The sequence below is a fragment of the Chrysochloris asiatica genome, unplaced genomic scaffold (genome assembly GCF_000296735.1).
Source record: "Chrysochloris asiatica unplaced genomic scaffold, ChrAsi1.0 scaffold00219, whole genome shotgun sequence".
In the NCBI taxonomy this organism is placed as follows: Eukaryota; Metazoa; Chordata; class Mammalia; order Afrosoricida; family Chrysochloridae; genus Chrysochloris; species Chrysochloris asiatica.
Window position 1 is genome coordinate 1,893,329 of NW_006408737.1, and position 24,422 is coordinate 1,917,750.

The 24,422-nt window shown below is 43.6% G+C and overlaps 1 protein-coding gene across 1 annotated transcript in view; it reads right to left on the reverse strand.

Annotated features, from left to right (window-relative positions):
- Positions 1-14,550: 14,550 nt before the first annotated feature.
- The window catches only part of DENND5A (DENN/MADD domain containing 5A), a 111,969-nt gene continuing 102,097 nt past the window's right edge, over positions 14,551-24,422 (reverse strand). The window contains exons 16-23 of the mRNA XM_006872993.1: positions 20,789-20,910; positions 19,541-19,686; positions 18,871-18,989; positions 18,346-18,527; positions 17,693-17,775; positions 17,026-17,149; positions 16,304-16,472; positions 14,551-15,608 (exon numbers count right to left, since the gene is read on the reverse strand). Of these exons, the coding sequence (XP_006873055.1) occupies positions 15,425-15,608; positions 16,304-16,472; positions 17,026-17,149; positions 17,693-17,775; positions 18,346-18,527; positions 18,871-18,989; positions 19,541-19,686; positions 20,789-20,910 (1,129 nt within the window). The 3' untranslated portion in view covers positions 14,551-15,424. The remainder of the gene's footprint in view (positions 15,609-16,303; positions 16,473-17,025; positions 17,150-17,692; positions 17,776-18,345; positions 18,528-18,870; positions 18,990-19,540; positions 19,687-20,788; positions 20,911-24,422) is intronic.

A 24,422-nucleotide genomic window follows, 5' to 3' on the forward strand; every position in this document is an offset into this window, starting at 1 on the left:
TCTTGGCATAGATGTGTGAGTGCTTCCAGTACTGCATCACTTGGTACATTAACAAAAATCTAAAAGTTGATAACACATTCTGCTGATGAGTCTGGGACACCAGGCATTGCTTACATGGATGCTGGTAGTGTATTTTGACATAACTCCTGCAAAGAACAATTTTAAAATATCTGTTTACATTGTTAAATGCATATATGCCTTTTGACACAATTTCACTTTTAGTAGTTTATTCTACAGAGAGTTTATACTTATCTACAAAGCTATTCATCACAGCATTGTTTATAGTAACAAAAAATTAGAAACAACTTAAATGGAAATCAATAGGGATTCCTGTCCCCTATTAATACAGATTATGTGGCATGATAATATAAATTATGTGATATGTATAACATAGAACATAATTGCACCTGTAAAAACATGTGGATATCTGTATATGTTCTTATATAGAAAGATCATGGTGTAAAGCTGATGTTCTCCCTGTAAACTATCACTCAGTTCATAATAAATAAACAAATAAATAAATAAGGTCACCAAACTCTATTTTTAAATTTAGAAAAAGTACATAGCAATGTGTATATTATGCTGCCTTTGTGTAAATAAGGAAGAAAAAAATCTGTATTTTTATTTGCGTGTATATACATAAAGAAGTTCTAGAAAAATACATGAGAGACTATAAAGATGGTTACCCAAGACAGAGATGGGAACTGGGTAGATAAGGGTCAAGGATGGGAAGAGGTTTCCACTGATTATAGCTTTATAGTTTTCAGTTGCTGAGCGATGTTGGCCCTCTTGCCATTAAGGAAGGAAAATAACTGGAATGAAGACCGCTTTTATTGTCATGACTGCCAGGTTAACTGACAGTTTAATGAAGTTTCGATCCAACTATTTTTTAATATCATGGTGGTTCATCGTATAGGATTTTTTTGATGTGTCGGTTTGTTCATAGTTCATTTTCAGCCACACACTGACTTTCATTGCTGACCTCCAACTGCTGCCACCTAATTATGATGAGTTATTCTCTTGAGCCAATTTACGTTAAACAGACAACAGATAATATCTTCTAAATTCTTGTGGCAACATTGGTAATGATCACCTAAAGCCTGTGGGGCAAGAATGGGCAATCAAAACACACATACTTTGATTGGTCGTTAAAATCATCATGTGAAATTACCGATATTATAGATGCTGTGGTCCTTTTAAATGAGCTCAGAGAGTCTATTAATTAGATAAACAAGTTAAGATGAGGCCTATAAGCCCATACAATTATCTCTTGATCCACTTTGCAATTTTATTGCAGGTAATTGGCATTTTTTAATAGGTGAACACAAAGCCAGTTTGTCAATTATTTCTGATTTCTGCAATGTTGTTCACATCAACGTTCAAGGGGAAGAGGAAAAGAAAAGAAAGAGTAAGGAAAATAGTTCCAGACATTTTGTATCAAAACCTGGGCAGCAGATGAGGTCAAGAGACCAGTGAATTTATAATTAGGTCAGTACGTTTGTAAAAAAGTAGCCCCTGCTTCAATTTTGCCATCAGGTCTAAAGCCATGACACCAAAGTTTTCTACAATTAACATGTATTATTTTCATAAATGGAGTCCTGGTTTGGCACTGTGGGTTAATGTGCCAGACTGCAAAGTCGTTTGAACTGCAAGGTCGGTGGTTCAAGCTCACCAGCTGCTCCTTGGAAACCGTATACAGGGTCGCTATGGGTCGGAATCGACGTGACAGCACTTAACAACAACAATTTTCATAAATAGGAAAGGAGATTTTGAAAACATAAATGAGTCTAGACTGAGGATGGAGACAGACTGAATGTTGACTCTTATCATTTTTATCTATGGCATCTTGGACTAGTCACTTGAGGTTCTCTGAGTCTCAGGCTTCCCGTTGTAAACCGAGGATGACAATACCTACTTTGCAGGATTAGTCAACAGTGAGATGATGGTGTTTGTGAAGTGCTGAGTACAGACTCCGGTACAAAGCAGTAACTCAGTAAATAAGATCCTTGGCCCCATCCACCTGGCAGAAGCAGGACCCATGGGAGCCATGCACAGTCAGTACCCTATTTCCTGAGTTCCTCCGTTTAGCTGCCCTCGGCTGTGCCAAAGAACAGGCACTTGTCTCTGCTTGTTGGAGAAACCTGGCTGTTAATCCATACCCATGGCGTGATTGTAATTAGGAACCTGAAATTATTGGAGATAATAATTGTCTACATCCTGGAAAGGCAGTTCCCTTATTATACTAGGAAAACAGAAAGGCTCTAGATAAACAGAAAAGGATGTAACAGAGAGAACTGAGAACTTATAAAATGATTGAAAGAATCAAAGAGGTGATCTCTATGATGGGCTTTCAGGAATGGCTCCCAGAAGACACCAGAACGAACCCTCCAGGGAAGTTACTATTTCTGCAGCACCCACAGGGCTGAACAGCCATTTTGACAAAGAGTTTGAAAAATGCTCCCTACCAGCAATTCCTCTCCTATAAACAACTATATAGCCAACAGAAATGTATGTATGTTTGCACCAAAAGACTCTTTTAAAATGTTCTTAGTACTACTATTCATAATAACCAAAGACTAGAAATAACTCAAATGCCCATCAATAGCAGAATGGAAAATAACTTCATGCCATGAGGTACATTCATACTCTTCAGCAACTAAGATGAATGAACATCAGCTACATGCAAAATTATAAGATGAATCTCACAAAGTTAATGTTGAGCCGGAAAGGAAAAAACAAAAACACAAAATGGTGACCATCCGCTATATATGATAAGCTAAATAAGAGGCCAGTGGTTTTCAAAGTGTTTTTTTGGAACCAGCAGCATCAGCGTCACCAACAACTTGATAGAAATGCATATTTTCCCTATTTTCACTTCAGACCTAGCAAATCAGAAACTTAGGCAATTCCAAGAAATCTGTTTTAGCACATCTTATCTGTACACGAAGTTGTAAAACCACTGGAAACAGAAAAACTAATTTGTGGTGTTAAAAGTTAGGATGCTGATTGTTCTAGAGATGGAAATGGGCAGAAAAAAAAATGGGGGTGGGGTGAGTGGATAGCTGGGGCGCTAGCAATGATCTACTCCTTGGCCTCGGTGGGGCTTGTTGTTGTTGTTAAGTGTCATCGAGTTGGTGCCAACTTATAGGGACCCTGTATAGCATTTTTGAGGAGCAGCTGGTGAGCTTGAACCACCGACCTTGAAGTTCAAACTGACCTTGCAATCCAGTTCATCAACTTGCAGCGCCACACCAGGGCTTACACACCTGTTTTCAGTCTGAGATCATTTCCTGAATGGCATGTACACTCGTGACTGTGCACCTTGTTTGTATACTGTATTTTATTTAAAAGTTTAGAAGAAGTGCTGGACAATAAAACAAATGAAATCTTCCAAAGATAAAGAGATCAAAACAAAACAAAAAGAGAGATAAAATGAGGTCCAAAATAGACAGTATCTCAATAATAGGCATCCCAGTAAGAAAGCAGAGAAAAGGAAAGGAAGGAAAACATCCACGGAATGATTTAAGAAAATTGCCCCAAACTAAGGCTTATGAATTGAAAGGGCCCACTAAGTGGATGAAAATAGACATACCGATATGGGCAAATTTCCTTACCAGACGCAATAAAATCTTACAGGCTTCCAGAAAAAAGAAAAAAATTAACAAAGTAGACATCAGGATGGTTTGGAACTTCTTAGTGAACTTCATTCTAGAAAGCATGAGGCAATGAATTAAAATTGTGGGGGAAAGCATTTCCAACTTAGAAGTCTTTATCAAACTATGAATCTGTAGACAGAATAATGGCATTTTCATATATCTAAGATTTCAAAAAACTTACACCCCATTGCTCTTTCTTAGGGATTGTACTGAAATTTAAGCTCTACGAAAACAAGGGAATAAACTAAGAAAAAGAGAGGCCTGGAACTCAGGGAAACAGTGCATACAGTGAAGGGGCAGGATGCCATGAACCCCAGGATGACAGGGAAAGGAGGGCTCATCAGTCTAGCGGTTGTTGTTAGGTGCTGTCAAGTCGATTCTGACCCATAGCGACCCTGTATAGGGTTTCCAAGGAGCAGCTGGTGAGCTTGAACCGCCAACCTTGAAGTTCAAACAACTTTGCACTCTGACGGATTAGGCCACAGCGCCACACCAGGACTCCAGTCCAGCAGGGAGCAGGTAAACTCCACTGCCCTTCCCCCAGCACTGCTGTGAATTTCCGGGTGTTTAGTTCTCAGGTTCACTTCCATTTCCTCCTGTTCTTGCTGCTCTCGATTTCCTTGCATCCGGCTTCCTGCAGCTGCTCCCTTCTCTCTCCCTAATTAGCCCCCAAATGGAGCGCTGCGCCTTTTCCTTTGTTTCCCCAAATACCTTACAATGAGGCACTGCTGAGGGGGCTACTGCTCTACACAACAAAGAAGCACCCAGTTCCTGCTTGTCCTGGCTGACCTTCCTTCTAGGAGTAAGAGGCCTCCTCCCTTGTGGAACCTGTGTTTCTGAGCAGGACAACTGTAACCTTTCAGATGCAAATAAGCATCAAGAAGCTTCTTAGAGTAATCTCCCCTGACTTGCAAGCAGCTGGTTCAGTTCTGCTGGTCTTCTCATTACATGCATAATGACTAGGCATTTTCTATGACACGCACTGCTTTTGTAATTAAATTATTTTCAGTAAGAGAGGCAGCACAGAAATCAAGAGTTGGTTGCTTAAGCAGCATCAGCCCAAGAATAAGTGTAAATGTCAAGTCCTGTGGCTTTGGCAACTATCCACAAGCTCCTGCCTCTTGCTATGCTGAGGGAATTTTTGTAGAACAGCGTAGGGTAGGAGAGACAGACCCATTGTGGGGAGGTCAGTAACAGGACTTCACAAAGACATATGACCAGTAAGAACAAGATTGCAGCCATGCCCAGCTGACCACGATGCCATCCACTTTCCTTTATAATATTGCCCATTCAAGTCTGGTGCTGGGGCGGCCCTTGCCCTCTATCTATCCCTCACTAGCTCTCCTACTTACCAGCTATATGGTCATGTTGTCACTTCTCCATGCCTCAGACTTCTTGTTTGCTAAACGGGAATAATACTTTTAAGAATCAGGTGAGAACACTTGTAAAGTACTTGAAAGAGTTCTTGGTTCAGAATTGTTTTTGCTGTTTTTAAGTGCCCTTAAATTGGCTCCAACTCATAGAGACACTATGAGTGGATAGTGAGTTTGAGCCACCAGCCTTGTAGTTCAAACAATCTTGCAGTCCAGTGTTTATCCTATAGCAACCACACCAGTACTCAATAGCACTCAACAATGGAGTCCCAGTGTAGTGCTGACAACTATCTGGCCTACTGATTCGAAAAGATCCATATTTGTGCCCATTCCAAAGAGAGATGACACACGGAATGTGGAAATCATCAGACAATCTCTTTGATATCCCATGTGAGTAAAGTTTATTTTTTTTATTAAATGTTTTTATTTTGGATTGAGTGAAAGTTCCATGTGAATAAAGTTTTGCTAAAGGTAATACAAAAACGGCTACAATCCTACATTGACGAAGAACTTCCAGAGGTTCAAGCCGGATTCAGAAAAGGCCGTGGAACAAGGGATACCATTGCTGATGTCCAATGGATCTTGGCTGAAAGCAGAGAATACCAGAAGGATGTTTGTTTACCTGTGCTTTATTGACTACGCAAAAGCTTTTGATTGTGAGGATCATGACAAGCTATGGACAACATTGCAAAGTATAAGTATTCCGGAACACTTAATTGTGCTCATGAGGAATCTGTACCTGAACCAAGACGCAGTTTTTTGAACAGAACATGGGAACACTGAATGGTTTCAAATTAAGAAAGGTGTGCTACAGGGTTATATTCTTTTACCATACTTATTCAATCTGTATGCTGAACAAATAATCCGAGAAACTGGGTTCTATAAAGAAACATGTGGCATCAGGATTAGAGAAAGACTCATTAACAACCTGCGATATACAGATGATACAACCTTGCTTGCTGAAACTGAAGAAGACTTAAAATATTTACTGATGAAGATCCAAGAGCACAGCTTCGGTATGGATTGCATCTCAATGTAAAGAAAACAAAAATCCTTACCTCTAGACCAATAAACAACATTCTTGTCAATGGAGAAAAGATTGAAGTTGTCAAGGACTTCAATCTTCTTGGATCAACTATCAACACTCACAGAAGCAGCAGTCAAGAAATCAGAGGACATATTGCATTAGGAAAATCTGCTGCACAAGACCTTTTTAAAGTGTTGAAGAGCAAAGATGTCAGCTTGAGGACTAAGGTGCACCTGACTCAAGCCATGGTATTTTCAATAACTGCATAAGCAGTGAATAAGTAAGACTGTAGAAGAATTGATGCTTTTAAGTTATGGTGTTAGAGGAGAATGTTGAAGGTGCTATGCACTGCCATGAACAAACAGCTCTGTGTTGGAAGAAGTGCAGCTGGAGTGCTCCTTAGAGGCCAGGATGACCAAACTTCATCTCTAATTGATGTTGTTGTTAGGTGCCATCGAGTGGGTACTGACTCATAGTGACCTTATGCACGGCAGAATGAAACACTGCCCAATCCTGGGCCAACCTCACTACTGTTGCCATGCTTGAGTCCATTGATGCTGTCACTTGGCCAATCCATCTTGCCAGGGGTCTACCTCTTTTTCTCTGACTCTCCACCTTACCAAACATGATGTCCTTCTCCAGTGACTGGTCCCTCTTGACAATATGTCCAAAGTATGAGAGACGAAGTTTGGCAATCTTGGCCTCCAAGGAGCACTCTGGCTGCACTTCTTCCAACACAAAGCTGTTTGTTCATGGCAGCCCATAGAACAACAACAACCTCATCTCTTATACTTCGGACATATTGTCAGGAGGGACCAGTTGCTGGAGAAGGACATCGTGTTTGGTAAGGTGGAGGGTTAGAGAACAAGAGGAAGACCCCCAGTGAGATGGATTGGCAAAGTGGCAACATTAGTGGGCCCAAGCGTGGCAACAATTGTGAGGTTGGCCCACGACTGGGCAGTGTTTCGTTCTGTTGTGCACAGGGTCGCTATGAGTCGGTACCGACTTGATGGCCCCTCACAACAACAGTGTGATGCTGAAGGATAAGCACTAGACTGCAAAGTAAGTTTGAACCTCAAGGTTGCGGTTCAAACCTGCCAGCTGCTCCTTGGAAATTATGAGTTGGAACTGACTCAATGGCACTTAACAACAACAACATTCACAATCACCACCCTCATTATCATTATCATCATTCTGTCCCTGGATTCTGTCCTTGACCAAGATATGGTCTTGTGTGGGAGACTGCATGGTGGAACACCTGCATTTCTGGTTGCATTACATCTAACACAGGTGTGGTCTGTGTTTTTGATTCTCAGGTGTAACATCAATAAGATCAGCAACCTCTTGGAAAAGGGAATCTATAAAGATTCAAAAGACTGCCTGGTCCATGGCTTCCTTTAGGAGTACAGAAGGCCACTGCTCGGATCCTAAAGACAAAGATCAGGAGCCAAGAATTTGAGCTGAGACAGAAAGTAGCACACAGGTTAGTCCAGGGAAACCTTTGGCTCAACTCTAGAGTCAGAAGCAGCCTAGCGATCTGGCCGAGAAAGTGAAGCAGTTGAAACTGGGCTCTGGGCAATTAATCCCTGTTCCAAGGTTGGAGGTTGTCACAGCTACCCAGTCTGTGAAAGGTCAGACCCCATAATAAACCTCTCTTCAGAAGTTGAGATCACTGTGATCCCAGCCTGAAGGCCAGGGCAGAAGTATTCAGGACCTGCCCCACCTTGGAAGGAATAACAGGCTTTATTTTCCACTAAGGGAAGGCAGGAAGGAAAAACTGAATTTCAGAGATTCTCTTAAGTTTGCCCAGCCAGCCCCACCTCCCTCAGAAAGAATATGAATAAAGGAAGTTCAAAACAGCTCAAGTGTACCCATAGGTGAGTATGAGCACAGATAAATATACCACCTCACACATTTTAGCTTGACTATTTATATACCACTAGACCTAAATAACATATTTTCCCACTCCTTTTTCTCACCCCATATCTAATCCATCACTGGGTCTTGTTAGTCATGCCCTCAAACAACTCTAGAATCCATTCCCTTGCCTCCAACTCCACCCCACCCCCCCCACCAAAACCTAAACTGCTTTCCTGTCCCCTTTAGTCCCTAACTGGGATACTCACATCCCTTCGGTCGCTTTCAATCCATGCTCCACATCAGTGTAGGAGGGAAAGCCTTGAAATACAAAGCTATACACGTCACTCACCTCCTGGGGACTCTTCTCAGGACTATTAAGATAAAACTTCATGGCCCTGCGTAGTTGGGTTCCAGCCATTTCTCAGCCTCATTTCCACCACACTCCCCATTGTCCTCTGTTCTACCTGTGTGTTTTACCTTTACACCATAGATGCTTGACATAAAGTAGTTCCCTCTATCTAGAACATTCTCCCATCTCCATCTGCCCAGTTAACTTCTACTCAACATACAGTTTATGTAGGTCAAATCCCTTTACTTATAGGCTTTCATCTACAAAAGAAGGCAAAAAGACTCCTTCTTTAGCTCTCAGCTCTGGACCAACTTTTAGATCCAGAACCCCTTGGCCAAAGAACCCAGTCCCCAGGAAAATTAACCCTGTGACAAGTGTATACTGTAAATAGTCTCTAGAGTTCTAGGAATCACCTAGGCTTATTTACCCAAGTGAATGTACACTGTGAAGAGGGGAATGCAGACATTTTGAGAACTAATAGACACAGGGCTGTGTTGACACGAATGGACAGAGACCCAAGCATATCATGGCACTCTGTTAAGAGTAGGGACTTGGATCGCACCACCAGGTAAACCATCAAGGCCTGCTGAGGTGATAGCTGATAATAATAGTGTGCAAGGGAGAGGTATGTACCAATTATGGCCCTAAGAAGAACTGTGCTGACAGGGATTGTCATTTATCCCCCAAAGTTCCCTCTTCTAAGTTTCCCCTTAAGAAACCATGGAAATAAACATGGAAGCATTGCTTCTCCCAGAGGACCCAAAAAGAAAAGGCTATATGATTTGTCAAAGATAAGAGTACAACCATAAAAAAATAAAACAGAATGGGGAATTAAGGGGAAGAATGGGATAGCATATAAGAAAAAATTTAACTGTTTTCCATGACCTTAATTGGTGGTGTAAATACCAGTATTATTATCCCGAGTCAGGTGGGTGTGTACTGTGGAATAAAGCAAATGACTAATTGTAAGACATTCTAATTATACCAATCTTTCTGCCCTTGAACATCCTTATTCTCCTTATGGAAAACTGAAGGTATAGGTGAAATATATAAGTAAAAAACTTGTAATTCTGCATTGGAAATATCAGTATAAAATCATGAGGTACACATATGCACAAGCACAAACACACACAAATATATTATTTAAATACATTGCATCCTATTGTATATAGTGTTGCTATAAGTCAGAACCAACCAACTCAATGGCAGCTAACAACACAACATGCAATTCTTAGATCTTTAATATGCATCTCTAAATATACATATTTAAATATATAAAGCATATACAAATGTTACATTTAAGAATAATCCAAGCTTTGTCTACTGAATAGGACTAGAAACAATACCAACTCAGTATTAATGAGCATCTCTAATGCCCACAAGGTTCTTGAAACACCATTTCCCGTTAAAGAACCTAAGGGACTGGGGAGAAATTGCTGATTCCAAGGCTGGTGGTGGTGGTTATGTGACGAGTCGGTTCCAACTCATAGCGACTCTGTACAGGGTTTCCGAGGCTGTAAATCTTTACGAGAGCAGAAATTCCAAAGGTAGGGAAGAAAATGTAAGAGATGGGCCTGGAACATCTTGAAATACCAGAAAGCCAAGAAAGTATCTAAAACCATTAGGGTCTTGTCAAAATAACTCAAAAGCCAACTTGAAGAGGCTCCCAATGACCAAAGATGGGACAATATATCTAGATAATCATTGCAATGGCATGAAATGGATCAAACACATTTAAATTCCTAACTTTTTTTTGTTTGTTTGTTACTTGCTCTTCTAAGTGTGACAGGGAACCAGTTCATTTTCTTAAAATCTTGGTAAGTAAAATGAAAGAACCAAACATTTGCCTTGTCTTTCCTATATAAACTGTACTGAGGAATCAAACAGTTGATGAGGGGAAGGATCTCCTTATAAATTGTCATAAATGAAAACAAAATAACAGATTAGACTATCCCTATGAATTTCTGAATATAGGCACTGAGCATCAATAGCTAACATCAGAAAAAGTGAAACACTAGACATAATGGGCCTTCTGATGAGTGGACACACCATCATCTAGCATCTCAAACCCAAAGCAAATTAAGTCTCTGGATCCAGTTACTGATTTGCAGGAAATACAGAGGATAAAGGAGCATGTTGAACAAGCATGAAATTAGCAAAATCCAGACTGAGAAACAACAGATTAAACAGTCAGGGTTCTTGAACATATAAATTCTAAGGACAAGAAAGGACTGGAGGGGAGCCTTTCAATTAAGAGAATTGAAAGACATATCAAAAGACTCAACGGTAGTGTCTGTAGATGCACAGTAGGGTGAGAGAAAAAAAAATTTTTTTAAGCGGAAGGAAGTGTTTATTATAAATGTCAAGAAGTTGGAAGGACGGAGGCAGTTGGGATTGAGCTGGGTACCGTGGAGGACTTCTAGAGAGGCTGGTAAAGTTCTATTTTATACTAGGTGAGGGTTACAAGTGTGACTGCCTTATAATGCTGAGTTCAATTATCTGATTGCTTACGAATCCTTGAAATTTTGGAGTTTGATAAACAGTACAGGTGCAGAAACCAAGGCAGACAAGGCTTGCTGAGCAAATAAAATGCATTTGATTTATCTTGAGTTGCTGGAGAGGCCGGTCTAGACCCTACACACAGGAATGCAGTTGACTTGAGTGCTCTTTAGATACTGTTAGGGGTACTTGAAGTATCTCCTCTCTTGTATCACACATAATTCCAAAAGAGATTTGCGACAAGGTTTAAGACAAAACAGTAGAAAGTCAGACATTCAAAGCAGACTCAAAGCTGTTAGAAAGAGTAGAGAACGATGGTCCCAGGAGAGCCCTGATTCATAAAGCATGCTTCACACCCCCTTTCATAGCAACATTTGTTGGGAAGGGGGTTGCACGTCTATTGCTGTAGCTGAGTGAAGCGATCAAGGCCCTCCAATGAAGCTCATAAATGAGTGTTGGGTGCTGTACACCTCCACACAGAACCGTGATGCTAATGCACTAGACAGTTGTGTAAGTTAGACCCATCATCACAGCCGGGGTGGGCAATGTCTGGCCCACAGGCCATATAAGGCCTCAAAACCATTTGGTCTGGCCTTGCCAAAGCAACTACAGTTCCAATGGTTAATTTTTAAGTTGATAATTTTGTATGACTCACTAACCATGTTTTAAATATCCAAATGGCCCTTAGCAGGAAAAAGGTTCCCTACCCCTGACATACAGGAACTGCCCTGAGCATTGATTGGCTCAGGTACCTAAAGCTGGAAGAAAGTCATTGAGGGGAGGTACTCCCAAGCTACCAAATTGGGACAGATGACCCCCATCCACTACATCCACAGGATGGGTCTGCCAAGTGGAAGCCCAAACATCAGCATATGTTGTGACAAGTTCAGGCCACACTCTCTCAGAAACATGCTGCATTCAATGACAGAGTAAACATCCTGCACTCAGCTCCATGCTGCACAGCATGGCCTTGTGGTCTGTCTGACCAGGGGTTTTCCATGCAGACAAGGAGGGCCCAGAGCAGCAGTACCATTCTTCCTGGCATGCAGTGCCCAGTAGGAATGCCACACATCAGTGACATGGCTCTGGTCTTTGTGCTGAAGCAGCAGGATTTCTTCACTCAATCTCAGGCCCTGGGGTATCTTTCAACACTTTCCTGTTGATGTAGGGCCCACAAATTAGCTCCCTTCCCCATTTCAGACTACACTAGCACAAGAAATCCCCCTGCTTTCCAAATTGGCAGCCACTTTCACATCTTCATGCCTTGGCTGACCTCAATTCTGACTGTCCTCCACTTTCAGTATAATTTTTCAGAGCTAATACTTCCCCTGGTGGCATACTGTCCTCTAACACTTGCCTCTGAGATCCTCGAGGGCAGGAGGTCTGGATCTCAGTCATTTCTGTATGTGAGAAACCAGCACATTTACTACACGCCTAACATTGTTCCAGAGAGATAGATAATAGATAAAAGTTACCAATTCTGCCTCATGGCAATAGGCTCATTCAATCTTCACAACAACCCCAGGTAACAACAGCAGAGCAAGGATTCAAGCACAGAACTTTGGTGCCATAGTCTGTGATCTTAACCACTGCCCATAAAACTATTCTACAGATATCAGACTACTCAATGTCCGTAGGATTACGTGAAGAATATGGAATATACCACGAACTGCCAGATGAATGAGCAAATCAAGGATGGTGAGAATTCATCTTGTGTATACCTTCGCCATGTTATCAGGAAGAGCCAGTCCCTGAAGAAGGATGTCAAGGAAGATTCATAACAAGATGGACTAACACAGTGACTACAACAATGGGCTCAAACATGGCAACAGTTACAAGGATAGTAGAGCCAGGAGGTATTTGTCCTGTTGTATGTAGTAAGGTCATTATGGTCAGAACTGACTCAATGGCACCTGACAATAACTATATGTCAGATAGCACTATGTTTCATCCATTTGGTTCCAAGAGCAGCTAGTGGGCTTGAAGTGCCAATCTAGTGTTTACCAATGCTACAGCGCCACACCAAGATTCCAGATACCACTGAGTGAACATAACACTTAGAATTTAAAAATAATTAGTATAATGGTTGTATTAAGTATTAAAAAAAAATTGAATAAGGGGATAAAACAAGGACTAGTGGCACCTATTTCTGTTTCAGGATTGGTCAGGGGAAGTCTCTGACAGTAGTTGAGTAGAGACCTGAATCAATGGAAGGAGTAGTAGTCAATAGAAAGGCACTAGCTTTGCAGAAACCATGCATGTTAACTGTAAAAGACTTACTGTGTGGCCTTGGGCAAGTGACTAAACAAACGTTTCTGAGTTTCAACTTCCTCACCTATAAGCCAAGGATCACCTATCTATACATGCCTTAAAGATTGTGAGGAAAAGGGAGAGGTGCATGTGTAAAGCATGTATCTTAGGTAACTGCAGGCCTAGGCCCACAATGTATAGAAATATAGATGAGCTTAATGCTCCCAGCCAGGAATCCTGTTTCTATATGCAAGGGTGCTGCCCACCTCCCCTGACTTTCCCTCTCCTATACCTTCAAAGTCCTGGACTCCCAGACTTGAGTAAGGGGGCAGCACAGCCCACGTACACCCCCTGCAGGCAGGATGCTACACTGCGGTTGTCTTACAGCCTCTAGACCCTTTCCTCCTCATCTCTTCACGAAGTCTTAACAGGGCACCCATCACCTGTGGGTATCAAGGATCCAGATGAACGAGATATCCTTTCTGTCTTCTGGGAGCTCAGAGTCTAAAGGAGTGGGCCTAACACGAAAGCAGACAATGGACTTCTCTGAGGTCATTTGAGAGGAGGTACCAACATTTAAAAAAAAACTACAGGAACACAATCCGGGAATGATTAACTCTGTCTGGGGGAATCAGAGAAACCTTCACAGCTGGTAAACTTTCAACAATGAATAGGAAGTGGACGAGGGGAGGGCACTCGGGTCAGCAGGAATACTATAAACCGCAAGGTCAGTGGTTCAAATTCACCAGCTGCTCCTTAGAAACCCTATACAGGGTGGCTGTGAGTCAGAAGTGACTTGAAGACACTAACAACAATCAGGGAAGCAGTACAGAAGACATTGTTGGTTTGCAGTGGTCATCTTGATCACGTTACACTTCTGGAGCTTCTGACAAAGCAGACTAGTTAAAGAACAACAGAAGGAAGCTGGTTCCCAGGATCCTCTTAAAGTCTGCTACCTGCCAACCAGAGAAAAGCAAGCACGTCCCACAAAAAAGCTCTCCCTGGCATGGCGCTGTGGGCTAATGTGTCAGGCTGCAAAGTCATTCAAACTACCAGGTCAGTGGTTCAAGCTCACCAAGGTGTCCTTGGACACCCTATACAGGGTTTGTTATGGGTTGGAATCAACTCAATGGCACTTAAAAACAACAACAACCCTTTCCCAAACATAAACAGGGCCTCACATGTCCTGTATTTCCACACCTCGTCTCCTTAACCCCTCTGGAAACAGCCCAGCCTGTTTTAGTCAAGTAGCCATTTCTGCAACCTTGACAAGGTCTTTCTCCCCCTGTACCTCAACCTCCTCCTCTGTGGAGTGGAGGAAACCCTGGTCCAGATCCCTCTCATGTAGCATCTGAATACACAGCTATAAAAGCTCCTAGCGCTGCAGCAGAAGACACCACGTCCTCGGGCATCCTGGGCAGCCCAAAGCAGCCTGCAGAGAGAGGTGTCCCCACAACCCAGTCCTCTCAGAGGAACCAAACTGCACTTTGTCACCCACTGCTCACAAACCCCCAGAGAAGTCAGTCACACAGGTCATTTTGTTTCAGGTGTTTTATTAAGTGGGCCATACTGTAGCTGGTTTCTAAGTTGCAGAACAACATAAAGTTAACAGTAATAACATAGCCAGTTAGACTGTGACAAGCTTTTCCTTCCCTTATTAAAAGGGAAGAAGAAAAAAAAAATGACTTAAAACACACAAAATGACGGGTTAAATAAATAATGTTAAAATTTTTAAAAAGTTGTTAAAACCTGCTTATGTTAACTTCTGTGCAACTGTGTGCCAAGAGGAAACCCAATTTCTGCAATGACACTTCTTGGGATGTCTCCCCTTCCCAAATAATACTGACCAAAAAAAAAAAAATGAGAGAGAGAAAAATGTGGGTGGGGCTGACTCATCTGTGCCCCTCAGAGGTACTACTAAAAATCCCTTTGAGTGGAGCTTGGAGCTTCCTGCTCAGCACACTTGTGTCTGGCCCATGAAAGCCAAATATCCATAATAATGTTAATATAGAAAACATTAGTTTAAAAACGATGTGGAATGGCCTCATGAACATAGTGGGGCGAGGAAGCAGAACCACCTTGTATGTGGCACCACCGGCTCAGTCCAGGGAGGCCGCAGGCTCCCACCATGCAGCCATGGTGAGGGAGGGCACCAGCTTCAAAATAAGCGGCACCAACCTCGTCTCCCTCTCCCTATCATTCTTTCACATGAAAGTGTGTAAAAAGCAAATCAGCAAATAAACTCTAAAATAGATTATTTATTCCAAAAAATCCTCTAGTTTCTTTTTACAATGTGTGTACATCTCCCCTTCGTCTCCTGCACAACTTGCATGAAGTCCCTTTGGAAAGAAGGGTCAGAGCTGCAGGATGGGAGTCTTTCTTGGTCCTGCTGGTCGCTGGTGCTGAGAGGTCAGATGTCAATGCCTTTGACCAGGGATGTCTCCAGCGTGATGTTGAACTCCTGCAATGTCTGTAGCACGCGGATCAAAGAATTGACAAGCGTGTGGTCTTTGATGAGTGCCACATCTTCATACATGTGAGAGGTGATGGGGCAGTCAGCTAGCAGGGCAATCCAGTGGTGTAGAAGGTGGTCTCTAGCAAGGTGGGATCAGGCAGATGGGCAAGGGAGACAGGGGAAAGGGTGGTTTTAGTTCAAGGCTAAGGGGGAAACCGGCTCTAACTCTCCATGAACTAAGTCTGAAGCTGAAGAAGCTGGTACCTCCCCAGAGCTCCCTTCCTTCCTCAACAGAGGTTAGCAAAGAGACCCTCCCAAAAAACCAAACCCACTGCCATCAAGTTGATATAGGGGTTCTGAAACGACAAATCTTTATGGAAGCAGACAGCTTCATCTTTCTCTCCGGGAACAGATGGTGTGTTTCAACTGCCAATGTGTGGTTACCTAGCACACACAACACCACCAGGATCCTTACTATGTGTCGGGTATCATTGTAAGAAATTTCATCCTCATGACAATTCTGCAATATGAGGAACAAATGAACTCCTAAATGGTCACGACCATGTTTTTTATTCACCTTTCAGAAGACTTGGCATATTCAAACACTTACTGAAGGAATGACTAGATACAACAAGTTTTCATCCTTCCCACCAAAATGTGGCCTCTCCCCACCCAGGTAGTTACACATACACTCTCCTTCCCATTCCCAAATACCCCCACATGTACACAAAGGAAATGAAGATTGCTAGAAAACTCTCCAAGGCCTCATTAACCACTCCCACCTCCTGTGCCACGCTAGGTCTCCAGCACCACCACTGACGCCGGCTGCAGTACCTGGCTCCCAAGCACACCAGCATCTGAAACTTGCCATCCTTGCCAATGTTTCGGGGAGTATTGTTGATTGCAGTGACAAATCGGCAGAAGTTCCGGGCCCTTGTATGCCAGTTTTCTTCAGGAACGACGTCATTCTGCTCCAACGTCTCATAGTAGGTTTGTGCTTTTTCTATGGAAAATGAAAAGGCTTACCAGTGACACAGGCTCAGGACCCAACCGGTCTCTGACACTTGCCATACAGATGGCCTAATGAGAACATCTTCTGTTCTGACCATCGCTGGTCACATTTCAAATGATCTTTAAGTTTCCTGCCCTTATTTTTTAATATGTGGCCCTCGATACAAAAATAGGTTTTTGTTAGTCTAAAGATTAAAAAACAACAACTCTGAAGGCAAAGCAAGAGAATTCTCAAGTGGTCTACCACTGAGCCTAGGTTCTAATGCTATCAACTGGCCTCTTGAATCTACAAAGAGAATGTGTACGGGCTTAGGACCAATCCCACATTACCAAATAATAGATACTAAAAAGAATCTTTTCTGTGCAATTCCCAAGAAATGAGAGTAAAGAGAACTCTTCATTCCCTTCAAGCACACAAACAATTATGAGAATCACTGATGTGGGTCCTGTAGCTCAGATGCCCACGCCAGTGGTCAGCACCCATTCTATGAATCCACCTACATCTTTGCATGCCTTTCCCTCCCTTACACCCTCGCCCAACTCACCCAGGAAATCCCAGATGAAGACATTTTTGAAGAGTCGGGGTGACTTAAATCCATGCTGGAAAGCCTGTTCCAGGGCCGACACAAGTCCACACTCTCCACAGAGCAGCAGCGTCAGACTGCCTCGCTAAAGGAAACAGGGAGAGGACCAGGCTCACCTTAGCACAGCTGCCTTCCCACTGCTGCATCCTCAAACCCACAGCCCAGAGCTGGGAGGGCAGCAAAGGAAAGGAAGGAGCCCTCTCTATCCCCACAGACCCTGTCTGGCTCACTACAGGCTCTCATGAACGGCCACTGAATGAATGGATGATGGATCTGGGTCACACCCAGCAAGATTCCCCACCAGGAGGACAAAAAATATATATATATAAATAATGGTGTGGCCATTATTCAGGGAGCCCATTCATTTGTCAGGCAAATTCAGAAGAAGACAAGAATAGACACTGGTCATTAAAGGCCCAGGGACTCCACTGGGTCATCAGTGTGGAGGGAAAACAACGCAGCCTGAGACAGAGGACGGCAGAGGAATGAATCTGCTTCATCTTAAACTAACTGAAAAACATACTTTATAAGACTGCTATCCAGAGCAAAGGAGCCTGAAAGAACGCAATGACATGACTGAAAAACAAAATTATCCCCGCTTACTGGGTTAGAAGGCAGGAAAACTCACCTCTTTCTCAGGCTTATGGAAGTGCTTCACAATGCCATTGACTGCCTCTCCAATGGATTCCTGGATCTGCCCAGTGTTTAGCTCTACATAAAAATCAAGCAGACACCCCTAACCAATCTTGGAAGTTAGCCATGCTTAGGAGGCTGAGCAGGAGACTGAGGATTGAGGAGGGGTCCATGAAAGAGGCAGGGAAGCCTAGACCCTGGGAAATAGTGGCTCTTGCCCACACAAGCTAAGCTGAGTTAGGTCTTTCCAAAATCTTGGGACAAAAGCAAAAGCCAAAACCTTAAGAGCCTGTCTCTATCAATTGCTGATCAATTTCATTTTTTATTTTACCTGGGACTTTTTGGCAACCAAAAGAAGGTCAAGACTTGGCCATAAAGTCCAAGAGCCAAGAAGGAGAAGGCCAGAATGTAGATGCCTCTCCTCTGTAAGGTCATACGCAAACAGTACAGAGCACTCAGGCCATGCTTCTGAGCAATTGCCTCTCCTGCCACACCTCTAAGGAGGGTATCTAACACCCCAAGTGATTTAAGAGAGAAGGATGACAAATGCCCGAGGCTGCTTTGTCAGAGAGGTGGTTCCCGCAGCAACTGTACAGACTGGGATAGCTCACCGAGAGCTGCCCATTATCCAGGCTGCGTAGCACTTACTGGGCTTGTTGTTGGGTGAGATGGTAACAAGCCTCCGGATGACACTGGGAGACTGCTGCAGCGGCGGGGTCCGGCATGGCCTTTCGTCCACCTCAGGCTGGGATGTGAGCAGCTCCCCAACCAGGACCCGCTCCAGGCTCCCGTCGTCCATGCCCTTCCCCAACCACCGGCCACATGGAAACCTGAAGGTCAGTCAATGGCCTGTCAGAGCTGTTAGCTCCTCCGGTGTCCTTCCCTTAAGGCTCTGAAACCAGGCTGGGGGGTCCCCTCCAGGTCCTGCTCAGCCAATTGGGTGTCATCAGGGAAGTTACCTGAGTGACATGGGGGCACAACAATGCCGTACAGCTTTTCTCTTTGCCCTAGGAAATCCTCCTATTTCTTTTCAGGTGTATTAGGCAGATAGGAAGCTGCTTCCGCTGGTCACAACCTAATGGGTCTACTTGAGAACTCATACCTAAGCACTGAAGGCAGTCCCTGGTAGGGCACCCCAGCCCTTTCTTAGGGCATAGCTGAGGAAACACTTACTTGTAGGTATGTCCTGTGATCTCGTTCCTGACCATCACATACTCCACCAGCCATTTAGCATACAGCCCAGAGTTATCATGGCCAATTTGGACAGTAGTGAGCTTTCCCAAGTTCTGGCACTGTGAGGAAATCGTCAAAGAAGATGAGTAGGTCAGGAAATAGGAGCAATGACTGTCAACCCTCAGAGGCACAGATCTGACTGGCTTCCTGTAACCTGGCCCCTGAGCATCTGCAATAGCAGAGCTCATGCTTCCACCTGCTGCCAAGGCTGATGGTACAGCAGTGTCTCAGGAGCTAGCCCATGGTTAAGAAAGACAGTACTGCTACTTAGAGGAAGAACAGAAGCACAGAAGCAGGAGCCTCTGTGATTATTTGGGCTCAAGAGCTAACAGGAACTCTTGGGGATTTCTCAATACACCATAGACAAGAGGTACACAAGACCAAATAAGTAAATGCCTTCCAGCCAGGAACTGTTGACAAGGCAGGCTTCCCTCTCCTTGGGGTCAATCCTTGGTTCCTGCCTCAGATCATCACAGGACAGACTAGCTGTGCTGATGTTTAACACTGTGCAGAGCAAGGCCTCCGTGAAATGCTACACAAAGTCCCACAAAGTAGGCATTGCTAACTCAGAGCTCACAGTCTGGGGTTATAGACCCCAGGTAATACATACCTCAAAGGTCATCTCTAGCACGTTCCTGGGAATCTGTAAGATCTGTGTCTCACCCAATTCTCCCGAAATGCAGATCCATGGGTTGGCAGTAAACATGGAGCCCCCCAGCTTCTTGCTTGGTACAATCAAGATGTGGTAAGGGATCACTGTTCAAAAACACCACAAATGCATTGAGGGGGACTGGGAATTATTCTGATAGCTGATGGAGCCCCGACATGCTCCAAATGTGTTCACACGATTACAACCACTGCTGTATCAGCCCCAACAGAGCACTGGAGCAGCAGGTCTCCAAAACAAGCTTCTGGCTAGCTTAGAATATTAGTTAATCTCCCCTCTCAAGGTTACCTCCAAAATGGCAAAGACCCATGTCCATCTGTAGGCTCAGAACTAAGTGAACCAGTTCCTTAAAAAGTATCACCAACTCTGGACATCGTAATTGAACTGCTTTTCAATGCATCATCTATTTCATTCTTAGGAGAGGTCACAACAGGTATTAACATCCCTTCCCAAGGCACAGAGAGTTAGCCTCTGGTGTCCTAAATTTCAATCCAATGCCGCTTTTACTGAAGCCCACAGCACTAGTTTCTAAGAAGGAAGATGGAGTGTCAAATAGGAGCAAGAGCCCATGCTATTGAGTAACTAGCAAAACAATCAGCCACAGGGCAAATTTGGAAACCATCCCCTAATAGAGATCCTGGCTTCACAAAAAGCCGAGGTTTGAAGGGCTTTAGACCATATTGAGTCTTGTTCTTCATTCTGCAAACAGGGAGACTCAGGTCCACAGCAGGGGTGGCCTCTGATCACGGACACATGAGTTAAGGCAGAGTCAGGCCACTGCCATGCTCCTTCCAGAAGAATGATTTTCTCCTTTGGCCTGGTCTGCAGTCTGTGATACTGAGTATTCCTCTCAGTTCATGATAAAAGGGAGTTTCTTTACAGGTGTGCAAGGAGGACAGCGAAGTGTGTGGCCCCACTCCATTCCACCGTCATCACCTTAGGCTTTCAGAGAAATGCCTAGGAGAACTTTGACAGTGTGATGGCCAAAATACTGAGCTACCCAGCTCAGAGCAAGAACCAGAGCTTCGGAGCAAAACCACCTCCAAAGAAGGCAAATGCACCTCTCTCCTCACAGATGCAAAAGGCAAACAGAAAATAGAAACAACAGTCTTTCTTTACAAAGGGGACAGTGGTGAGTGAGTCTCGGGCAGGTGCAGTGAGAAGGCAAGTGGGAAGCACAGAGTTACTCACGGATAGTAGTGAAGACGTTGGTGAAGCAAAAGTAATCAACGGCATTGAAAGAGAGCAGGTGATAGAGGAACTGCTCCTTCTCGTCATCACAGCGCAGGAAGGCATAGCGCTTGTATAACTTTCTGTAGAGAGAAGACAATAAATTAAGCTCCTGATCAAAAGGAGAACGCTGCTAAAACAATTCAGCTTTGGAAGAAGAGAGCTGAGGGAATAAGATGTCAACCTCAAGTTTCTTAAGAGTTATTCTATAAAGGAACAACGACAGCTTCTCTGTCTCAATAAAGGCTTGAGGAAAAGTGGCTTAAGTTAATCTGAAACAAAATCAAAGATTGTCTATGTCCAAGGGTTGATGTCATGACAATGTGTAAGTGTCAGAGGTCATGGAACCTCCTTTCCTAAACTGGGGGCTAAACTGGAATTCTATCAGAGATAACAGAGGTCCTCTCAGACTTCTAGTTGGGTTGTCATCCACTGTATGATCAGGCCTAGTCTCAAGTCCCTGTATCAGAACATCACTCTGAATGGGAATGTGAACCCTGGACAGCTTCAGAAGCAATGAAGGCAAGCTGTTCCTGACTCTGAAGTAGGCCACAAGTCAGGAAGCCCTGTACCAATCGTGTCCTTTTCCTTCTTTCAGACTTTTCCCCTCACCCCACTGCCCACTTATTAAAGGACAACTCCTTTGCCAGGCCATCTGCAACTGCACAGGAATAAAATCTTCCCCAAGTTGAGGGGATACAGTCAAATACATAGGTCCTCAGCACCAAAGAAGGCAAAGGTACTGGCTACCAAGACTGCAATCACCATGGCCTGGGAGGTATGGGATTCAGCAGATCTGTGAGGTTGGGGCACCATCTAGGCAGGTTTATAAGCTACTGCCAACCTATGAAAAGGAGCCTTGGTGGCACAGTGGCTAAGTGCTCAGCATGTGGGAGAAGCATGTGGCCATCTGATTCTTCCATAAAGATTACTGCCTTGGAAACTCTATGAAGGCAGTTTGACAAAACAGCAACGGTTACAAGTCAACAGAGACTTTACCAACCACAGCATACTGTGCACAGGCTGCAGAGGGGCCAAGTTGCAGAATGAGGCACATTTCATCAAGTAGAGTCTAAGTGAGTATTTCAGGTAAAAGCCACAGTAGAATAATGCCCATAATGAGTTGCCAAACAAAAGGCTCTCTCTCTGGGAATGTAAAGAACCATTAAGCTGCAGTGGTACTGAGAGGCTTTCTGAAACAGGAAGGGCCTAAAGGACAGCACAGATTTAGACAGGTGTTACAGAACAAGGGCTGAGTAGAAAAATGAGCTGGGTTGGAGGTTAGAGTTCCAGGAAATACTCAGCTAGCAATGAGGCTGAAAAGTCATGCTAAAGTCCAATGAAGAAAGGTCCAAAAAGTAATGGGTCTCTACAATGTGCTCTAGAACTAAAAGAAGAGCCACAACCATTTTAGGGAAGTTTAATCTGGCAAACAGACAATTTAGTGCTGGTGAGGGTGAAAAGGGATGATGATTAAACGAAGGCAGTAGAAGTCAGAAAGTCTAAGGAAGTGGTAGGGGCAGAGATTAAGAAATGTCAGAGCTAGAACTTCAGATGTGGGAGTCACCTGCTCCTGCTCAGAGGTGATAGAAGTCATGAGAAAGGATGACATCACCAAGTGAGAGTGTGTGAGTGCAAGTGAGAAGGCGAGACAGCAGGCTTGTGCAGAGAACTGAGGACTGGATGGCACGACCCAGGAAAGCATAAAGGGAGGAAGGAACAGATGGTATAGGCTCAAGGCAGCCGCTCAAGGTGAGCTTCATAGTATAGGGGAACTATACAGCATTACTCACTGCAGGGCGGTCAAAGAGAATAGGTTTGGGCTCTCTACCTGGAGCTAACTAACTTCTTCAGAATTCACAGCCCAATGGTTCCCTTAGGCCTGCTCCTCATCCCCAAGCTACAAACAGTCTTGGGAGCTATCTGGAGATCTGAGACTCAGGAGCATTTCATCAAGACAAATTCTTCTGGGGCGCCTCAGCCTTTCCTGCCTGTGCAATTACACACACACTGTATTGTGTACTGGCTGAAAACCTACTATGTGCCAGGCAATATGCTCAGTATCGGAAAAGACACATGGCTTATGCACTCAATGAAGTAAAATTTTAAAAAGCAACAAGCAGACAGAAAATATGAACAATCAGTAGTTAAAAAATAAAGGATGGTGCCTGGAGGAAGAAAAGACCAAGTCTCTGGGGAATGGTGGTAAACTTTAGCAAAGAAAATTTCTGACTAGGCCCTGAAGGAATTAACCAGGTGAAGAGAGGAAAGGACTCGGCGTGTAGAAATACAAACCAGAAAGAGCTGAAGACAGCCTAAGAAGCGTGAGGGGTATGATGTGGCTGAAGTTTTCAGCATGTCAGGGAGAGAGCCGAGAGAGGGGACAGAATGGAAGGATGGGTTGGTTTTGAGGAAGTGCTTCTTTCTCCCCAGACCTCACCCTAATGCAATGCGTCCTTTGATTTCCTGACTGCTGCCTCCATGAGTGTTGATGGTTGATCTGAGCAAACTGAAGTCTTGGACAACTTCAGTCTTTTCTCCATTTATATGAATGTTATTTCTTGGTCCAGTGGTGAGGATATTTGTTTTCTTTACATTGATGTGCAACCCATACCAAAGGCTGTGGTCTTTCATCTTCAATAGTAAGTATTTTAAGTTCTCTTAGCTTTTAGCAAGGAAAGTTGTATCATCTGCATACTGCAGGTTATTAATGAGTCTTCCTCCAATCCCAATGCCATGTTTTTCTTCATATAATCAAATGCCATATTGCATTAGGCAAATCTGCTGCACAAGACCTCTTTAAATTGTTCAAGAGCAAAGATACCATTTGAGGACTCAGTTGTACCTGACCCAAGTTATGGCATTTTCAATAGCCTCATATGCATGTTAACGTTGGACAGGGAATAAAGAAGACTGTAGGCGAATTGATGCATTTGACTTATGGTATTGGAGGAGGATGTTAAATATGCCATGCACTGTCAAAAGGACAAGCAGATCTGTGTTGGAAGAAGCACAGCCAGCATGCTCCTTCTCTCATACCTCAGACATATTATCAGGAAGAACCACTCCCTGGAGAAGAAAAGCATGTTTGGTAAAGGAAGGGTCAGTGAAAGAGAGGAAGACCCCCCGCAACGAGAGGTTGGTGCAGGACCAGACAGTGTTTTGCTCTGTTGTGCATAGGGTCACTATGAGTCGGTACTGATTCGATGGCACCTAACAACAAACAATGCCTCATCCTGGCGTGATACTGTGGGATAAGCACTAGACTGCAAGGTCAGTTTAAACTACAAGGTTGGTGGTTCAAACTCACCAGTTGCTCCTCAGAAGCCCTATACAGGGTCGCTGTGAGATGAAACCAACATGCCTCATCCAAAATGCAATCTATGGCAGAACTCTCACTAGAATAGCACAAAGGAGTTAAGTGTTTGGCTGATAACCAAAAGATCAACAGGTTTTTTTTGTTTTTTTTTCTTAAATGATTTATTGTGAATTATGTGATAGTATACATGGGAGAACATTCGTTTTACATTCATTCTATCGTGTATCATCTCATTGCCATGGTTACAATCCCCTCCATGCAATCCTTCCCCTGTGC